General features: G+C 43.9%; 3 protein-coding genes across 3 annotated transcripts in view; 1 reads left to right on the top strand and 2 right to left on the bottom strand.

Moving 5' to 3' along the window:
• Positions 1–15,838, top strand: part of LOC122326397 (GTP-binding protein SAR1b-like) — a 167,116-nt gene that overhangs the window by 63,970 nt on the left and 87,308 nt on the right. The window lies entirely within an intron of this gene.
• LOC122326422 (UPF0461 protein C5orf24 homolog) lies at positions 29–3,643 on the bottom strand. The gene is made up of 3 exons (XM_043221289.1): positions 3,324–3,643; positions 1,556–2,148; positions 29–850 (listed from the first exon to the last, which is right to left on the bottom strand). The coding sequence occupies exons 2-3, from the start codon at positions 2,143–2,145 to the stop codon at positions 658–660; spliced, it is 783 nt and encodes a 260-aa protein (XP_043077224.1). The 5' UTR covers positions 2,146–2,148; positions 3,324–3,643; the 3' UTR covers positions 29–657.
• LOC122326426 (probable ATP-dependent RNA helicase DDX46) lies at positions 4,916–14,297 on the bottom strand. Its single transcript, XM_043221294.1, is given in 25 exon segments — positions 4,916–4,948; positions 4,950–4,964; positions 5,045–5,118; positions 5,188–5,332; positions 5,762–5,980; positions 6,398–6,628; positions 6,710–6,862; positions 6,949–6,991; positions 6,993–7,058; positions 7,327–7,528; positions 7,720–7,882; positions 8,222–8,386; positions 8,597–8,679; positions 9,566–9,644; positions 9,933–10,054; positions 10,670–10,845; positions 10,919–11,039; positions 11,146–11,311; positions 11,398–11,508; positions 11,953–12,158; positions 12,331–12,499; positions 12,604–12,685; positions 13,090–13,152; positions 13,230–13,397; positions 14,145–14,297. Coding segments are annotated over 25 exon segments (3,072 nt in total). The 5' UTR covers positions 14,162–14,297.

Below are 15,838 nucleotides of genomic sequence, written 5' to 3'. Positions count from 1 at the left end.
TACAATGCATAAATAGATTAAGACTTCCTTCATGTAGTTAGATTTTAATAAAACATACACAAACATGTATTTCGTCATATTGTAACTGTATTACAAAGTAAACAAGGAAAAAATAAAAGCCTACGTCACCGATTATATGAATGTAACAAATATTGAACATAAACCTGCTCTTAACGGCACGCGATGCTACTAACAGGCTACGCACTACTCATCTCAGTCGTCGTGATATTAAACCATAAGAAGATTTTTACATCACTTGTTCACAAGATGCTGACAGCATTCCCACACCAACAATAATCATCAGAATCAGAGTAATAAATACGATACAAAAGGAACTATTACAAGATGTGTGGTGACCGACGTGTGTCCCCCGTCACGGGCCCCTGACCACACACACGCTTTAGAGCTGCTGGAGTTCTTTGGTGGAGTGCTGGAATGAGAGAAACACGCTTCAGTGGAACTATTGCACTCGTTATTGTGTCACGATGTGAATCAAGCTTAAGAAACGAGCCCACGGACGACCCAACATGACATGCAATGGACATTCAGAGTGACCACAGAGCGCCGGACACGTATTTACAGCTTCAGAGGAGGGAGACACGGTCAGCAGAGTCCAGTGCGTGTGTGTGTGTGTGTGTGTGTGAGAGACGGACGAGTTCAGGAGTATGATGGCAGAGCGCTGTGGATGGGTACCGGCAGAGCGTTTCTCGACTGACCGCCGTCTGGACACACGCTGGCCGCGGAGAAGGCCTCCGACGGCATGACGCTGAGCGGCGGAGGGGTTTTTTGGTTTCGTACGGGGAAGCTGCTGAGGAGGAACGGCGGCGCTTGAAACAGCATTTTTGGGGTTCTAGACGAGAGACAGAAAATACAAGATCAATGAAACACACACAGAAAACACTGAGCCAAACATTAAAGGGTTCATTCACTGAAAAATCAACACTGTGTCACAAGAGGTCAGAACGTTCTTTCCAGCTTTAATAAGGGCCTCATTAATTCTCCTAATATTAGGATGCTAGGTGTGTTCAGATCACTTCGGAGAAAGAGGCGTAGGGTTCACATGAACACATTAATAATTCAGTCAAAATAAAAGTCATGTGTCTCTGCATCAGTGTCTCAGTAATGGATGTGAATGGGTGCCGTCAGAATGAGAGTCTGGAGAAGACAGAAGATCAAACTAATTCAGCATTAAGAGGATCTTTAACTCAAGTATACCACTTCATGATCCATAATAACTCTTTCTCCATCGAAGAAGTTAGAGTTAGCACAGATCAAGCAGCGCTTACGAGCCAAAACAGTAGCCGTATTTCGATCTGAGAGACGAAAGGAAGAGTTATCACGGATCAGGACTCTTAACTCTGGATTGGTTTGATCTTCTGTCTTCTCCAGATGGTCCCTGATGGACTGCAGGGCTGTGGATTATTCTGATGTTTTTATCAGACTCTCTTTCTGACGGCATCCACCGCTGCTGAGACATTTCTCCGGATCGGCTGAAGCAACAAACTCATCCTGATGTTGGACTGAGTATGAGCACATGTGGTGTGTTGTGGGTTACTCTGTGGAAGTCTCCTCTTTCAGGGCGGCGTCGCAGGCTCCAGGTTTGTGCATGACGCTGTATGGAAACGCCGCTCCGCTGCAGGCGCTGTAGCTCAGTTTGCTCAGACGCGACTGGCTCTTGATGCTCCCCGGCGGGCGACCCGGACTCACTTTATACCCCGCGGCTTTGGTGGTCCCCAGGGGCCGGCCCGGACTGGTCTTGAAGCCGGCGGCCCTGGTGGTGCCCAGAGGTCTGCCTGTGCTGGTTCTGTATCCGGCTGATTTGGTGGTGCCCGCCGGACGCCCGCGTTTCCCAGACCTCCCGGACGCGCTCTTCTTCTTGGAGCTGCCGCTCTTGTCGCTGGCCTGGGCGGAGGCGGGCCCCGGGGACATCGGCGGCTCCTCGCGGCACGGCGTGGGCTTGAGGACGGCCGGAGGAGGCAGGTAAGCGAAGCACATCTGCCGGGGACGCTGAGGAGGAGAAGACTGATAGAACTTGGTGGGGCACAAATCAAAGTGACTCGGCGAGAGTCTCCCGTCCTCGGCTAAACACGACGGCCTGCTGTCCACACAGAAATCACTGCCGGCCCCGGGCCCCTGACGCATCATCTTCTGCAGACAGACACCAGGAGAGAGCGGATTAAGTTCCCTTTATAATGATTTAGACCACACACACACACACACACACACACACACACACACACACACACACACACACACACACACTCAGCAGCACTGCTATATTTGACAATAATACACAAAATGCCAAATATCATTAGGATATTAAGATCATGTTCCTTGGAGATATTTAGTAAATATCTTTAGGTAAACATAATTTTTAATTAAGGTGATTAAAGGTGATTTTCTCAATATTTAGATTTTTCAGATAGTTGTATCTCAATTTAAGAGTCTTTGCACCATTAAAACATCCTGCTCATTATAAACAAAGCGTTTATTTAATTGAGTTCCAGAATGACTCGTTTGGGTCTAAGGGGCAAGATGATGTCATAGGGTCACAGATATTTGCATAAACACGCCTTCAGAGCTAGACATCGACGAATAGCAACCTTTTTCGATTAGGCCCCGCCCACTGGCGGTCGGGCGCTAACGCGAAAACAAAATAATTCTGAAATAATTATAACCAAAAATCTAAATAATTTAAAACAAAATAATTATGACCCTTGCTTTATCCTATATTGAGCCTTTTTTTAAATAAAAATATATAGACAAATACGTGCATGTTTAATGTCATGTCATATTTGCATATTCAAACAAAATGGTACTACTAGACAACAGTTGTCTTAATGTACTGTATTTATTAGTTTATTAGTCTGTTTATGTGCAGTGACCTTAAAAATCAATCAGAATGATCAACTTTCATCATCTTCATCATCATCATCATACAGTCATGTACTGAACTCTCGGATTTTCAAGTGTTTGGTGTTAAACTCTGCAGCTGGAGCTCTTCATGAAGTGTGTGTGTGTGTGTGTGTGTGTGTGTGTGTGTGTGTGTGTGTGTGTGTGTTTCAGAAAGCTCTGATAATATTCAGTCAGGACTACATTAGCATGCATAGCTGTATCTGTGACATGAACACTATAAAGGCTCACAGCTGTCACACACGACAAAGCCCTTTAATTCTCGCTCTCCAACAAACAACAGCGTGACCAAATAATAATAATATCAACATTAATAAACCCAACACAAGGTCAGGTGTGAAGGAAACACGTCTCAGTGCATGCACAGCTACAGAAACAGCGTGTTTTTAAGAGATGATCGGGGACTGTACCTCGCGTTAATGTCGACGCTGGAGAGGAAAGGGTTAAATGTGACATTTTTGTCCCATTTTGGTGCTTCGCATGAATTCTGACTGATTCTGATCGAAGCTCGTCGAATAAAACACAAGAGATCGACGTCCACCTCGCCGTTCGGGAAACGTGCCGAAGCTTTCTTCGTAATTATAGGAGATGCTTTAGAAATCAGCGTCACCCATTGATATTAAATATTAAGAAATCAAAAGGATAACGCGCATGCGCACTGAGAGCTGCGCGCAGCAGACGGAGCTGAACTGACAGCGAAGGACAGAATTCATCTGACGAGATAAACATAAATAATACTTCATCTGGTTCAAGTCGTCACTCTTTTAATTTCAAATCAGCGTCTGAAAGCGTTGTTTTAATGTTCAGACTGACGCAGACACGCTGCTGACATCTGTTACTTTACTCAGCGCTGCACAGAACGGACCAATCACAACCGTTTGCGCTGCAGCGATTAAACCAGCGCTGGGACTGACAGATGACTATCATCACACCCGACCAGATACAACACACTTTATCATACACTCTTTACTTGTTTTGCAATCAGTTTCAGTCAATTTCAGATTACTTTGGACCTAAGCAGTTTATCATATAGATTTAAACAGAACTGTACCCTATAGGTAAAAAGAAAGATATATTTCAACTGTTATCAACTTAATGAAGTACATTAAAAAATTATGTGACATTGTTTCTCTATTTGTGAAGAAACTGCAGGAGTCTGTAAGTATAAAAAGCTACTAAAACATTAAAATAACTTTAAGATGAATAAAAAAGAAAACACTTGCTATAAAAATGTTATATTTTGTGACTATAACCAAAGTTAGAGAACCGTGATCATGTGATAATTATTACTATATTTAATAATTCAGGCTCCTTCAAATAAAAGGTACACTAGATGAAAGAGGATCAGATGACAAAAAGTCTGTGAATTTGTAGATTTTAATGTGTTTGAAAGACAAACGGCTCCCGAAGTAATAGACGGAACAATAAAAGAGTAATAAAAATAAATGGTGCTCCTCAGTGACTGACGCAAAGCTGAAACACTTAAAACACACCGATCTCTGAGTGAATAAAACTACTTCACAGGAAGGAGGATCAAGAACTTATGAAGACTTTATTGCTCTTTTGTGAATAATATGTAAATCAATGAAAACCTAACTGTAATCTGATTATGAGTTTTGTGAAATGTAACCTAAACTAATCACAAGTACTGGTTTAATAATCCAGATCACACGTAGCCCAGATCTGAACGTCACAGAGCACATCAAAAATAATTTAGGTGAACTATTCCTTTAAAAACACCCCAAAGCTCTTTTTTCTTGGCAGCAAATGAGAAAAGCTAAAGTGAGAACTGAAAAAGCTGGAGAAGCGAGGGATATTAGAGATTCATACGGACGGAGCACAAGGAAAGAAAACACTTTATTTCCAAATGAAGTTCACCGTCCAATTACATGGAGTTTTCTAAAATATTCAGCGTGATTGCTGCAAACTACAAGAAACAACAGGTAAAAACGTCCAGGTGAAGAAGCAGACAGCTCTGTGGCAGCGGCCGCCGTCGCCTCGGCTACAGCACCTTGTAGCGGCTCTTGCTGGTGGGGCTGGTACGAGTTTTGCTGGAAACAGAGAGAGACGGCGAGAGTGAGACGGAGCTTCAGGCTGCTGGGTTCAGACGGATCAGAGAGGACGGACTCACCAGACGGATCAGCTCTTCTTTGATCAGCCGCGTGATCTCTGCTTTAGCCTTCTGCACCGCCAGCTCGTTCGCACCTAAAGACAACACGGAGTGTGTTAGTGACCGACGACACACACCCTCAACAGCAGCTGGAACACACTTACTCTCGATGGCCAGGTAGATCTTGCGTTCTCCTTCTTTGGGCTCTTTGCCCGGAGGGAAGTATGTTCCTCGTATAGTGATGGCCGCCTCTGAATACTCGCCGATCCGCTGAAGAGCCTCCTTAGACGTCACCTTCCACCTCGCCGTCTGTAACACACACACAGAGACTGAGATGAACACACACACACACACACACACACAGAGACTGAGATGAACACACACACACACACACACACACACACACACACACACAGAGACTGAGATGAACACAAACACACACACACACACACTCAGACACAGACACACACACACACACAGAAAGAGACAGAGATACACCGATACAGAGACACACACACAATCTTGAAAACTTGAGTTTTGGTTCATTTTTGTGAAGCACTAGTGTTTTGAGGTCTAAAAAAAGTGAGGAAAAAAAATGAAAGTTTCTAAAATGTCCATAGTTTCCTGTATGAGGTAGGGTTATGTGAAGGACAATAACACATACAGTGTGTGTGAGCGAGCGTGTGTCTCTGTGTGTGTGTGTGTGTGTGTGTGAGAGAGAGTGTGTGTGTGTGTGACCTGAGGGAAGTCGTTGATCTCCAGCTCCTCCTCGTATCTCTTGACGGTCTCAGCAGCTTCAGCGGCCTGCCGCTCCTCCTCCAGTTTCTCCACCGGTGTGTAGTTCAGCTTGGCGTTGATCTTCTCCGCCTGCTGCTCTGCGATGGTCTTAGCCGACACCGAGGGTGCGATCATCGTTCCGCCGCGCAAGATAGCGTTCGTCGCCTGCTGCATCACGTCCTGCAATCAAACACCGTGCTGTTAATATCAGGACCCTGGAGCACTAAACCCTTTCTGACACACCGCCTGAATAAACAATCATTCAGTGACAACCTAGAATCTGAGGAGGCAAAATAAACATCTAAAGTTGTCCAAATTAAGTTTTTCAGATTAAAGCCTCTTATTAAATTTTAACATATTTTTGGCAGAATATTTACAAAATATCTTCATGGATCATGATCCTAATATACAAATAGTTTGTCTTAAAAGAAAACTGTATAATTTTGACATGAATTAATCATTATTTATAGAGCTTTTTATTGCATCAAAGCACTGAAGAGTATCAAATTAAATACAGAGCACTGATGTCTATTTCTATAAATACAGCTGTGCATCAAATCATCTCCTCTTTATTAAGAGCTTCATGTAGATCCTGACCTGTGCTTCTGCGCCGAGGTTCTTCTGCGCCTGGATCTTGAGGGCCAGTTTCTTGGCGATTTCCAGTTTCTGGATGTTTCCGGCGGACGGAGCGCTCAGTCCACTGAGACCGGACACAGCGTTCAGGGAGCCGCTCACCCCCACCGCCGCCGCTCCAGACGCTCCGCCCGGCGCCGAGAAGTCCTTCACCCGCTTCTTAGAGTTAAACATGCTCTCGATCTGCTCGTCAATCTGCAGCACAGAGATCAGCTGTCACTCACACACACACACACACACACACTCTCTACTCTATCACTGAAGTCCTGGACTCACGTCTAGAGCCGGATCCTCGTCGTCGGAGTCATGGAGGCCCAGTGCAGCCTTCTGCAGCTTCTTCCTCTCGTTGGCCAGAGCGTGCTCCGTCTCGTCGAACTTGAAGCCCTTCCCAGAGAAACCGCTGCTGCTCTTGATGCTCTTGCCCTCCTGAAACCCAACATTTATACAACATTTTACTCCTAAAAATATGGGGGATCTCTCTCAGGCGATCACAGAAGTGTGTTTGTTCTCTACAGCCTCTGCTGCTCCTTGAAGTTGGTCCAGAGCAGCTCGAGTTCGAACGGCCGATCCGTCCAGAGCTTTGATGATGTCTCCGCGTAACTTGCTCTCCGTGATGAAGGTGCTCCTTGAGAGAGAGAGAGAGAGAGAGAGAGAGAGAGAGAGAGAGAGAGAGAGAGAGAGAGAGAGAGAGAGAGAGAGAGAGAGAGAGAGAGAGAGAGAGAGAGAGAGAGAGAGAGAGAGAGAGAGAGAGAGAGAGAGAGAGAGAGAGAGAGAGAGAGAGAGAGAGAGAGAGAGAGAGAGAGAGAGAGAGAGAGAGAGAGAGAGAGACACAATCAAATTGCTTTACTGGCATGAAGTACATATAACACTCACATGTCCACACACACACACACACACACACCTTGTTCCCAGCTCGTCCGGTGCGTCCGGCGCGGTGCACGTAGTCCTCGTAGTGATTGGGGCAGCCGTAGTTGACCACCAGGATGAGCTGCTTGACGTCCAGACCTCGAGCCGCCACAGACGTGGCCACCAGCAGACGACACGCACCGTTCTTGAAGTCGTTGATGATGCTGTCCCTGTCGTACTGATCGATGCCTGCACACACACACACACACACACACACACTCTTCAGCACATTACTGGAGCAAAAGGTTAAAGCCTTAACTTCAACACCAGCAGACTATTATTAACTACATAAAAATAACAGCAGCTTTCAGTCTCTCATCATAATAGTTATTTTGACACGAAACACTGAAGAACGATCACAGTAATGATCAGAAGCTGACCTCCGTGGAGGGACATGCAGGGGTACGAGGCCTTCATCAGGTCTTTGAGGAGACCGTCAGCGTGCTCCTGCTTGTCCACGAAGATGATGACGGAGCCCTTCTCCTGATAGTGACCCAGAATCTCCAGCAGCTTCAGGAACTTCTTCTCCTCCTCGATCACAATCTGTCCAAGCAGCGTAAAAAATCATTTGTATTTTTGTCATCATTAAAGGGGTGGTTGATTGTTTATAGGCTGCAGTTTAACAGTTTTTAAAGTAGCCCCTCCCTCAGAAATACACAATGGGCTCTGATTGGTCAGCTGCTCCAGTGTGTTGTGATTAACTAAACCCCTGCTTGTACTGTAAACAAATAGTTTAAGTTTTAACAGCAACTCCTCCTCTTCTCTAAAACAGCAGCATGACAGTCACTTTGCTTTAACAGAAATGAATACAGCTAAAACAGAGTTAGCCTGAAGCGCTAGAATCACACACACACACACACACAAACACACACACACACTCACCACGTGCTGCTCCACGTCGGAGCACACCACGCTCCGGCCGCCCACCTGCACCTCGATGGGTTTGGACAGGATCCGGCGCGCCAGAGCCTCCATGGTCCGTGGGAACGTGGCCGAGAACATCACCGTCTGCCGGTCCGGACGCACGTTATCCACGATACGCATCACCTGCAACACACACACACACACACACACCTGAGGAAAACCAGTCTGATGATACCTGAGCTCAGAAAGCCTGTCGTCGTAAGTGAACATGTTTTTTCTCAGGTGACTGGTGTTTGTCGTCACTGTATCCTAAAACATGGCTACCCAGAATGCAATGCGGCAGCTGGCCACTCTGTTGATGACCAGTGAGTGTTTGACAGGAGACAGACTGACCTGCGGCTCGAAGCCCATGTCGAACATGCGGTCAGCCTCGTCCATCACCACATACGTGACTCTGCGCAGATTGGTGACGCGACCTGCGCAACACAACAACAGCAGACGGTTAGCGAAGCGCAGGCGGTTAGCCAGCAGCGTTTACTAGCAGCGTCTGAGTCCGTCGGGCAGAGCCGCTAAACGTCGCGTACCATCAGAGTAAAGCTCACAAGAGACACATCATACACTAACTGAGCTCAGGACGCCTGAAGAGTGACCTACGGAGGAAACATATTAGAGATTACTTCGCATGTGTGGAAGCACAGCGGCTCCTGCTCTACACTCACTTCTCCTGAGTCTCTAAATCAAAGCATCAGAGCGACATTACACCCCTTACTTCCTGTTACGAGAACCAAAAGCTGACAACCACAGCAGGACGCACCTAACACGGAAAAACAGACATTCTGAGCACATTTCTATGTAGAAAACAAGAAAGGCAGTGTTTGCACAGATTGAATGCATTTTGTATTTTTAGATTACTCTCCTTTTTGGTTTTAAAACTCATGCAATTAAATGCTGAATTATATTTAATGTTGTTGATTTAGAAAGATAAACACAGAAGACAGCATACATAAGAGAACAAGCTTTAGAACAGAACTATTAGGTGATGATGATGATGATGAAGTCTTCCTCCTCTCAAATGACTGATCTGCTGTTTATGAACTCATTTCTGTTTTTAAGTGCCTGATGGCCTGAATGCCATATTATAGTTTACATTAACATTTAATACAGTTTCTTTATATTTTTTGCTTTCGTGTTAATTTTAGTTTTTTTTAAATTTCAGTTTTAGTTATTTTAGTACATAAGAATAAATACATTTTGTATGTTACTGTATTTCTGTATTGTTATTGTAACATTTATTTAGTGTAATGAATGTTTAGTGTGGTGTGTGTGAGTGATGACAGCAGCTCAGACTCAGGAGACGCTCACCGTTGTTGGCTCCCAGCATGTCGATCATTCTCCCCGGGGTACAGACGATGATCTCTGCGCCGCGCTTCAGCTCTGCGATCTGTGGAGAGACGCTGGGTTAGAGCGGGTTCTGCAGCGGATCTCTCACTCTCACACACACACACACACACTCACACACACAGACTCTCACACACACACACACACACACACATAGACTCTCACACACACACACACACACAGACACACAGACTCTCTCTCTCACACACACACACACACACACACACACACACAGACTCTCACACACACACACACACACAGACTCTCTCTCTCACACACACACACAGACTCTCACACACACACACAGACACACACACACACACACACACACCTGCTCGCTGATGCCGGTGCCGCCGTACACACACACCACACGCAGACCCAGAGACTTGGAGAATTTCTTGCACTCTTTGGTGATCTGCAGAGCCAGCTCACGAGTCGGGGTCATGATGACGGCTGATGGAGACAAACACACACACACACACACACACACACACACTTTATATAAACTTCACAAAGACAGTTATAGAAAATGTGAATTGAACCGACTCAGATTCAGACAGGAATCATGTTTGAGGGGTTTTTAAGGAGAGCTAAGGAGAACTTTTTTTTTAACAAAGATAATTTGACAATGTGATATTGATTTAATAAACAGTTGAGTTTAATAATAAACAACTTAATAGTCAGGAAGTGACTGACGTCGTCTGACTGTAACATTACTGCCTGATTACAGAAGAAAGTATCAGCTCAGCCACTGAATCTCTAAAAGACAAACACAGCGGCGGTTCATTCAGCAAAAAACATGTTTAAAAGGAAACTAACGAGTCAGTGATTTCAATTAAAGATTCAAAGATATGATGGATTTAATTTAAACCTAGCATTTCAATTATTTACATAATTTCTACATTAAAAATGTCATTTAAAACATTAATCTTATAAGACGTGAGTCTAAGACTTTAAATGGAACACAAGACGACTCTGAGCTTATATAATTTTACAATTTTTTACTTATTATTAATAAAATATTAATAAAATTAGAAAAATGAAGACGATGATGAGGAGGAAGCTCACCGATGGGCCCCTCTGCCTCTCCCAGGGGCCGCTGGTCTAATATGTGGCGAAACATGGGCAGCAGGAAGGCGATGGTCTTTCCACTTCCTGTTTTAGCGATGCCGATGAGGTCACGTCCTGACATGATGGCCGGGATGGCCTGGGCCTGGATCGGAGTCGGCTTCTCATAGTTGTGTCTTAGAAAGAGACAGAGAGGAATAACACAAACGTTCTTCTGTCTGGTGAAGGTCTTGAAGACGCTCTACTCACTTCTTCATGGCGTTCAGCACTTTCATGGAAATCCCGCACTGGACCCAGGTCTTGATGGGCTTCGGACAGCCTTTCCCTTTAACGGTGATCCCCTCCAGCTCCAGACGGTACTCGTTGACCTCTGAACAGAGCAGAGCGCGCACACACACACACACACACACACACACACAGTTAACCTGAGTTAATCAGAGTATCTGAAGAAGGTCTGAAGGAGTGTGAAGGATTACCTTCAGGACTCATCCGGGCCAGCTCTGGCACTTCCACATAGAAGTTCTTACGGAAAGACTCGTACTCAATCTTCTGATGATCAACCGGCTCCAGAACCTTCCTCTGTTTGGTCTGAAAACCTGTGAGGGCCGTCTGCAGGTCCACTTCCTCCTCCTCTGATGAATACTACACACACACACACACAGATGACTACATCATCTCAGATATTCACGTATGACTGTGACCTGTGCCTGTTTTATACGTGTCTGTACCTCCATGGCGTCCTGGTCGTTCTCCATCAGCTCTCCTTTCTTCTTGGTGGTGTGCACCATCTTCTTCGTCTTCACTACGGTCACCACTTTGGTCACAGACACGCTGCCTTTCTGCTGAAACATAATCCATGTTTTCAGCTACATTTGACTAATCATCACTTATTTAGCCTCACGTCATTCTCAAGTTAAACAAACAGTGGAAGTGCAGGGGCTCTGGGAGCGTCCGGCTCTGAAAGCATCAGACTGGTCAGAAAGGTCTCCGGGGACTAACTAGCTACAAAACAGTATCACAGCTACTCAATTTTATTGATTTTAAATCTGTTTTTAATCTCAGAATCATCTCAAAATAAACAGAGGTGCTAAAGTCTGATTTTGCGGTGGCTGCTCATCAAGTGATGAAGGATTTTGTAAGTCTGACAGTAATCAAGTTAACAGCTGAAAAGAACTAATGGTTTCACTCCTTATCAAGATTCCCGTCTTCTCAGCAGAACTGATCACTGATCTCCTGAAGACACAGTCATGCTGGGTTTGAGGGATTATTTCGTGTGAAAGCACCTTGTCGTTGCCTCCTTTCATGGTGCCCATGTTGAACTTCTTGACCTCCTCTTTGACCTCCTCCATGTAGGCGTCCAGCGGGTCCAGCTCCTCTCCGGTCTCCTGCTCCATACTCAACACCTCCTCGACGCCGGCCGCTCTGTCTTTCTCTCCCTCCTCTTCCTCTCCCTCCGGCTCCACGGGAGCCTGAGTCTCCTCATCGTCATCTACACACACACACACACACACACACAGACACAGACACAGACACACACTAAATATGTGAGTTGGCATTACTAGGTATTCTATTGTGTTGTTTGGTTCATTGTTTATAGCTCTTTAATGTCGACTTGTCAAACAGGGTTAGTTTGTGTGCTGGATGAGCGAAGGCTCTCTGACCATCATCATCCTCCAGACTCCACTTCTTCCCCTGCTTCATCTCCTCCAGCTCTTTCTTGATTTCTCCGATGTTCTCCATGGCTTTCTTCCTCTGCTCCTCTCTCCATTTCTCCACACGCTCCTTCCTCTTCCTCATCTCCTCCTCAAGTGTGTTCTGGTCAAAGTCCTGCTGCAGAACCAGTCGGTGCAGGAGGTTATTCATTTAATCGTCATAAACATGAGGTGATCTTCAGAAGATGAGACCTGAAGAAAGAAGCTGAATGAAACACTTACATCTTCTGCCTTTTCCTCCTCCTTCTCCTCCTTGATCTTCTTCTTTTCAGCAGATGGCTCTCCATTCTCTGACTTCTCCTTGCTGTAGTTTCAGCATCATGTCACATCAGAAGATCACAAGCTTTAGACTCTAATGTTCTCGATACTTCTGACATAATGACAAAGCTGCTTATTTACAGAACATAGAAGTGGCAAAATATTTAAACGATATAATAACGGTAATTAAAATTATTAAAATTACACAATCCCAAAAATGGAACGTTCTCTATGGTACAGACTTTTTATTATCAACAAATTAATGATTTTCTAGATTGCATATTTCTTTTATACTCTCAAGTAGCTATTTCTACCTCATAAAATATTATGAAGTGTGACAAAACTCATTATTACTGAACCAGTGAGCCAACGCAGGGCTCTGGAGTGAGGTCAGGGGTCATGTGATATACATGTATGTGAATGCAGGTGTGTGTGTGTGTGTGTGCTGACCTCCTCCCTCGGCTCTTGCGCTCTCGGCTGCGGGAGCGTCTCCGTTCTCGGCTCCTGGAGCGCCTGTGAAGAGACGTGTGAGAGGTTAGGACTCGAGCGAGCGAGCGGAGGGAGGCGTGCTGCGGGCCGTGACCTCTGACCTCTGTCTCTTGCGGTCTCTGGAGCGTGAGCGGCGGCGCTCTCGGCTGCGTGACCTCTCTCTCCGGCTGCGCTCGCGGGTGCGGGACCCCGTCTGATCCTCCTTCTTCGAGCGCTTGGGGTCCGGCGAGCGGCTCTTGGACCTGGAGCCGGAACGCTTCCTGTAGTGCCTGCGACACGCGACAAGCGACACACACACACACACACACACACACACACACACACACAGAGAGTAAACACACGATGAAGGGCTTCTCTACATCCACAGCACACCGGAGCCCTGATCACACCGCTGCAGGTTTTATTCAGAAATATTATCAGTTTCTCAATGCACTGACAGAATCAATTACATCCGAATTCATATCAGATGAATTTTCTAACATCAACATGTTTTTATTTCTGTGAAGCTGCTTTGAAACATCTAACACAAATACTAACGTGTTTCCTTTATCTAACAGACATTTGATTTAGGCTTTTGAAATGATTAAAATATTTAATAATAGACTTAACTGTTCCTTTTTTTATACACACAGATCAGAGTCAGTCACTCTCTCACACACACACACACACACACACACACACACACACACACACACACACACACACACACACACACTGTGTGTGGTCATACATGCATTTGCAGCCGTTGTCTTATACACACATGTAAAGTATTATATTAAAGTATTAAAGTAAAGAATTACATATAAAATGTTTTCCTAAAAGCAGTTAATATTAGCTCGTTAGTTAGCTAGCTAGTTAGTCGGTTGGTCGAGTAGGAGTCAGTCAGGCTCAAACACAGTCTTTACGTCGCTTTTTAAGACGTTTTAATAACACCTTTAAAATGAATGTTGGAATTTTTAATAAAAACCTTTTTAAAACGTTTTAAAACGAAGCTGAATAAACATGGAAATATTTACCGCGACTCTCGTCCCATGGTTTCGTCGCACTAACGAGCTCACTTCCGGCGGCACGATGACGACTTCCGCGGCTTCGTTTTCTTAAAGGAACAGTTCACCCAAAACTCAACACGCAGTCACTGTTCACTGGGCCTCGTGTCTTTTCAACATTAGACTTTTTTTCTGAGTAAAACCGTGTCCGGCGCTTTCTGAAACCTATTTGTATTTGATTTTCGCCTTAAGTATTATTGTTGGAACATTACACAAACGTCAACAGAAATATTCAAACCCTGAAAAAATCAGTATGACCCATTTTCTGCATAAATGCTATAATAAAATAAAATAAATCTGGGATGGCGTTTGAATAAATATCATTGTATTTTTGTTATTTATTGTGGTTTTATGGAATTCTGTGGCAAAATCGCATTTCTGTAACAATTGGACTTTTAATCATTTTTGATATGAACCACTGAGTTTTGACCTCATGAATGCAGCAGTGGATAAAGAACCTGAAGCTTAACCTTAAAAGTTTAGAAATCTTACCAGAAAATTACTTTGATAGACCTTCGATGCATTTAACCAGCAGTTACAGATGCATAAATATTGTTTTTTTTTTTCTAAACGTTTAATACTAATATCTGAAATTATTTCAAACGTGAAAAAAATAGTTGAAATATAAAATAAAAAAATCAACCGATTAATTTAAGGCAGCGGTTATTTACAATGAAATAGCAGCATTATTTAAGTTCAAATAACATTTTCTGTTATACTACTTATCGCAAGTGGCAATCATCTGCACATATAATGTGATTTAAAATGTAAAAATTAAAGGCGGATTCGATCTCTATACTCTTTACCGCCTGCGCCGCAGAAACTGATATTAGCCAATCACCTTTCTCTAATGATGACTATCCAATCACACGCCAGTGGGCGGAGTTAGTGTAAGTAGCCGCGGCCAACAAGAAGAGCTGTTTGAACAAGATTCATTTAAACAAACGATTCATTCAGAAACAAAACGTTTTTTGACTGTTAATGAGCGAATCACCGAATCATTTAATCAACCGATTCGCTGAAAATTTTTTGCTTCTTTCATTTTTCGGTCGTTATTTTAATACAGATGAACGTGGGCTTAAATTAAACGCGTCTACATTAATTTGAATGAATCTGATGATCAGGTTGAATTCTCAGTTCAAGAGAAAACACAAATTTACAGCCGTTTACTGAAACTACGTAAAAATATTACAACAAAAGATAAAATCTGTAGTAAACTCAACAGTTTAGTTAAAAATAAGCAATACTAAAAGCCGAATCTTAACATAGTGAAGAAAACTAGTTGATATTACAGCGTAATTCATTTCCAGTAAAACATAAAAACACCCCTAAAACTTTATAAACACAGACATACATTTAAAAACATAAAAAAAAACATAGAAGTTCTATTGAAGAGAAATCTTGTTCTTGAATGGTTTTGCTGATTTCTGTACATTCACTGTTTTTTAGATAGTTTTTCGTGTGACATTCTGATTAAAAACATTCATCTAATTAAGATAAAGCACTGAGTTTGAGATTCCTCCGAAACAGAGGCTCGATGGCTTTCATTAAAATGTAAAAATGTGCGATCGCTCTGACGGCATGCTTCTGTTTCACTCAGTCATCATTCGTTTAGTTATCAGGCACAGAAAGCATGACTCGTCGTGTGTCTGGAGAAGCACTTC

This window comes from Puntigrus tetrazona, chromosome 21 (assembly GCF_018831695.1).
Source record: "Puntigrus tetrazona isolate hp1 chromosome 21, ASM1883169v1, whole genome shotgun sequence".
Taxonomy (NCBI): domain Eukaryota; kingdom Metazoa; phylum Chordata; class Actinopteri; order Cypriniformes; family Cyprinidae; genus Puntigrus; species Puntigrus tetrazona.
This window is presented reverse-complemented; position numbering and strand designations above follow the sequence as displayed.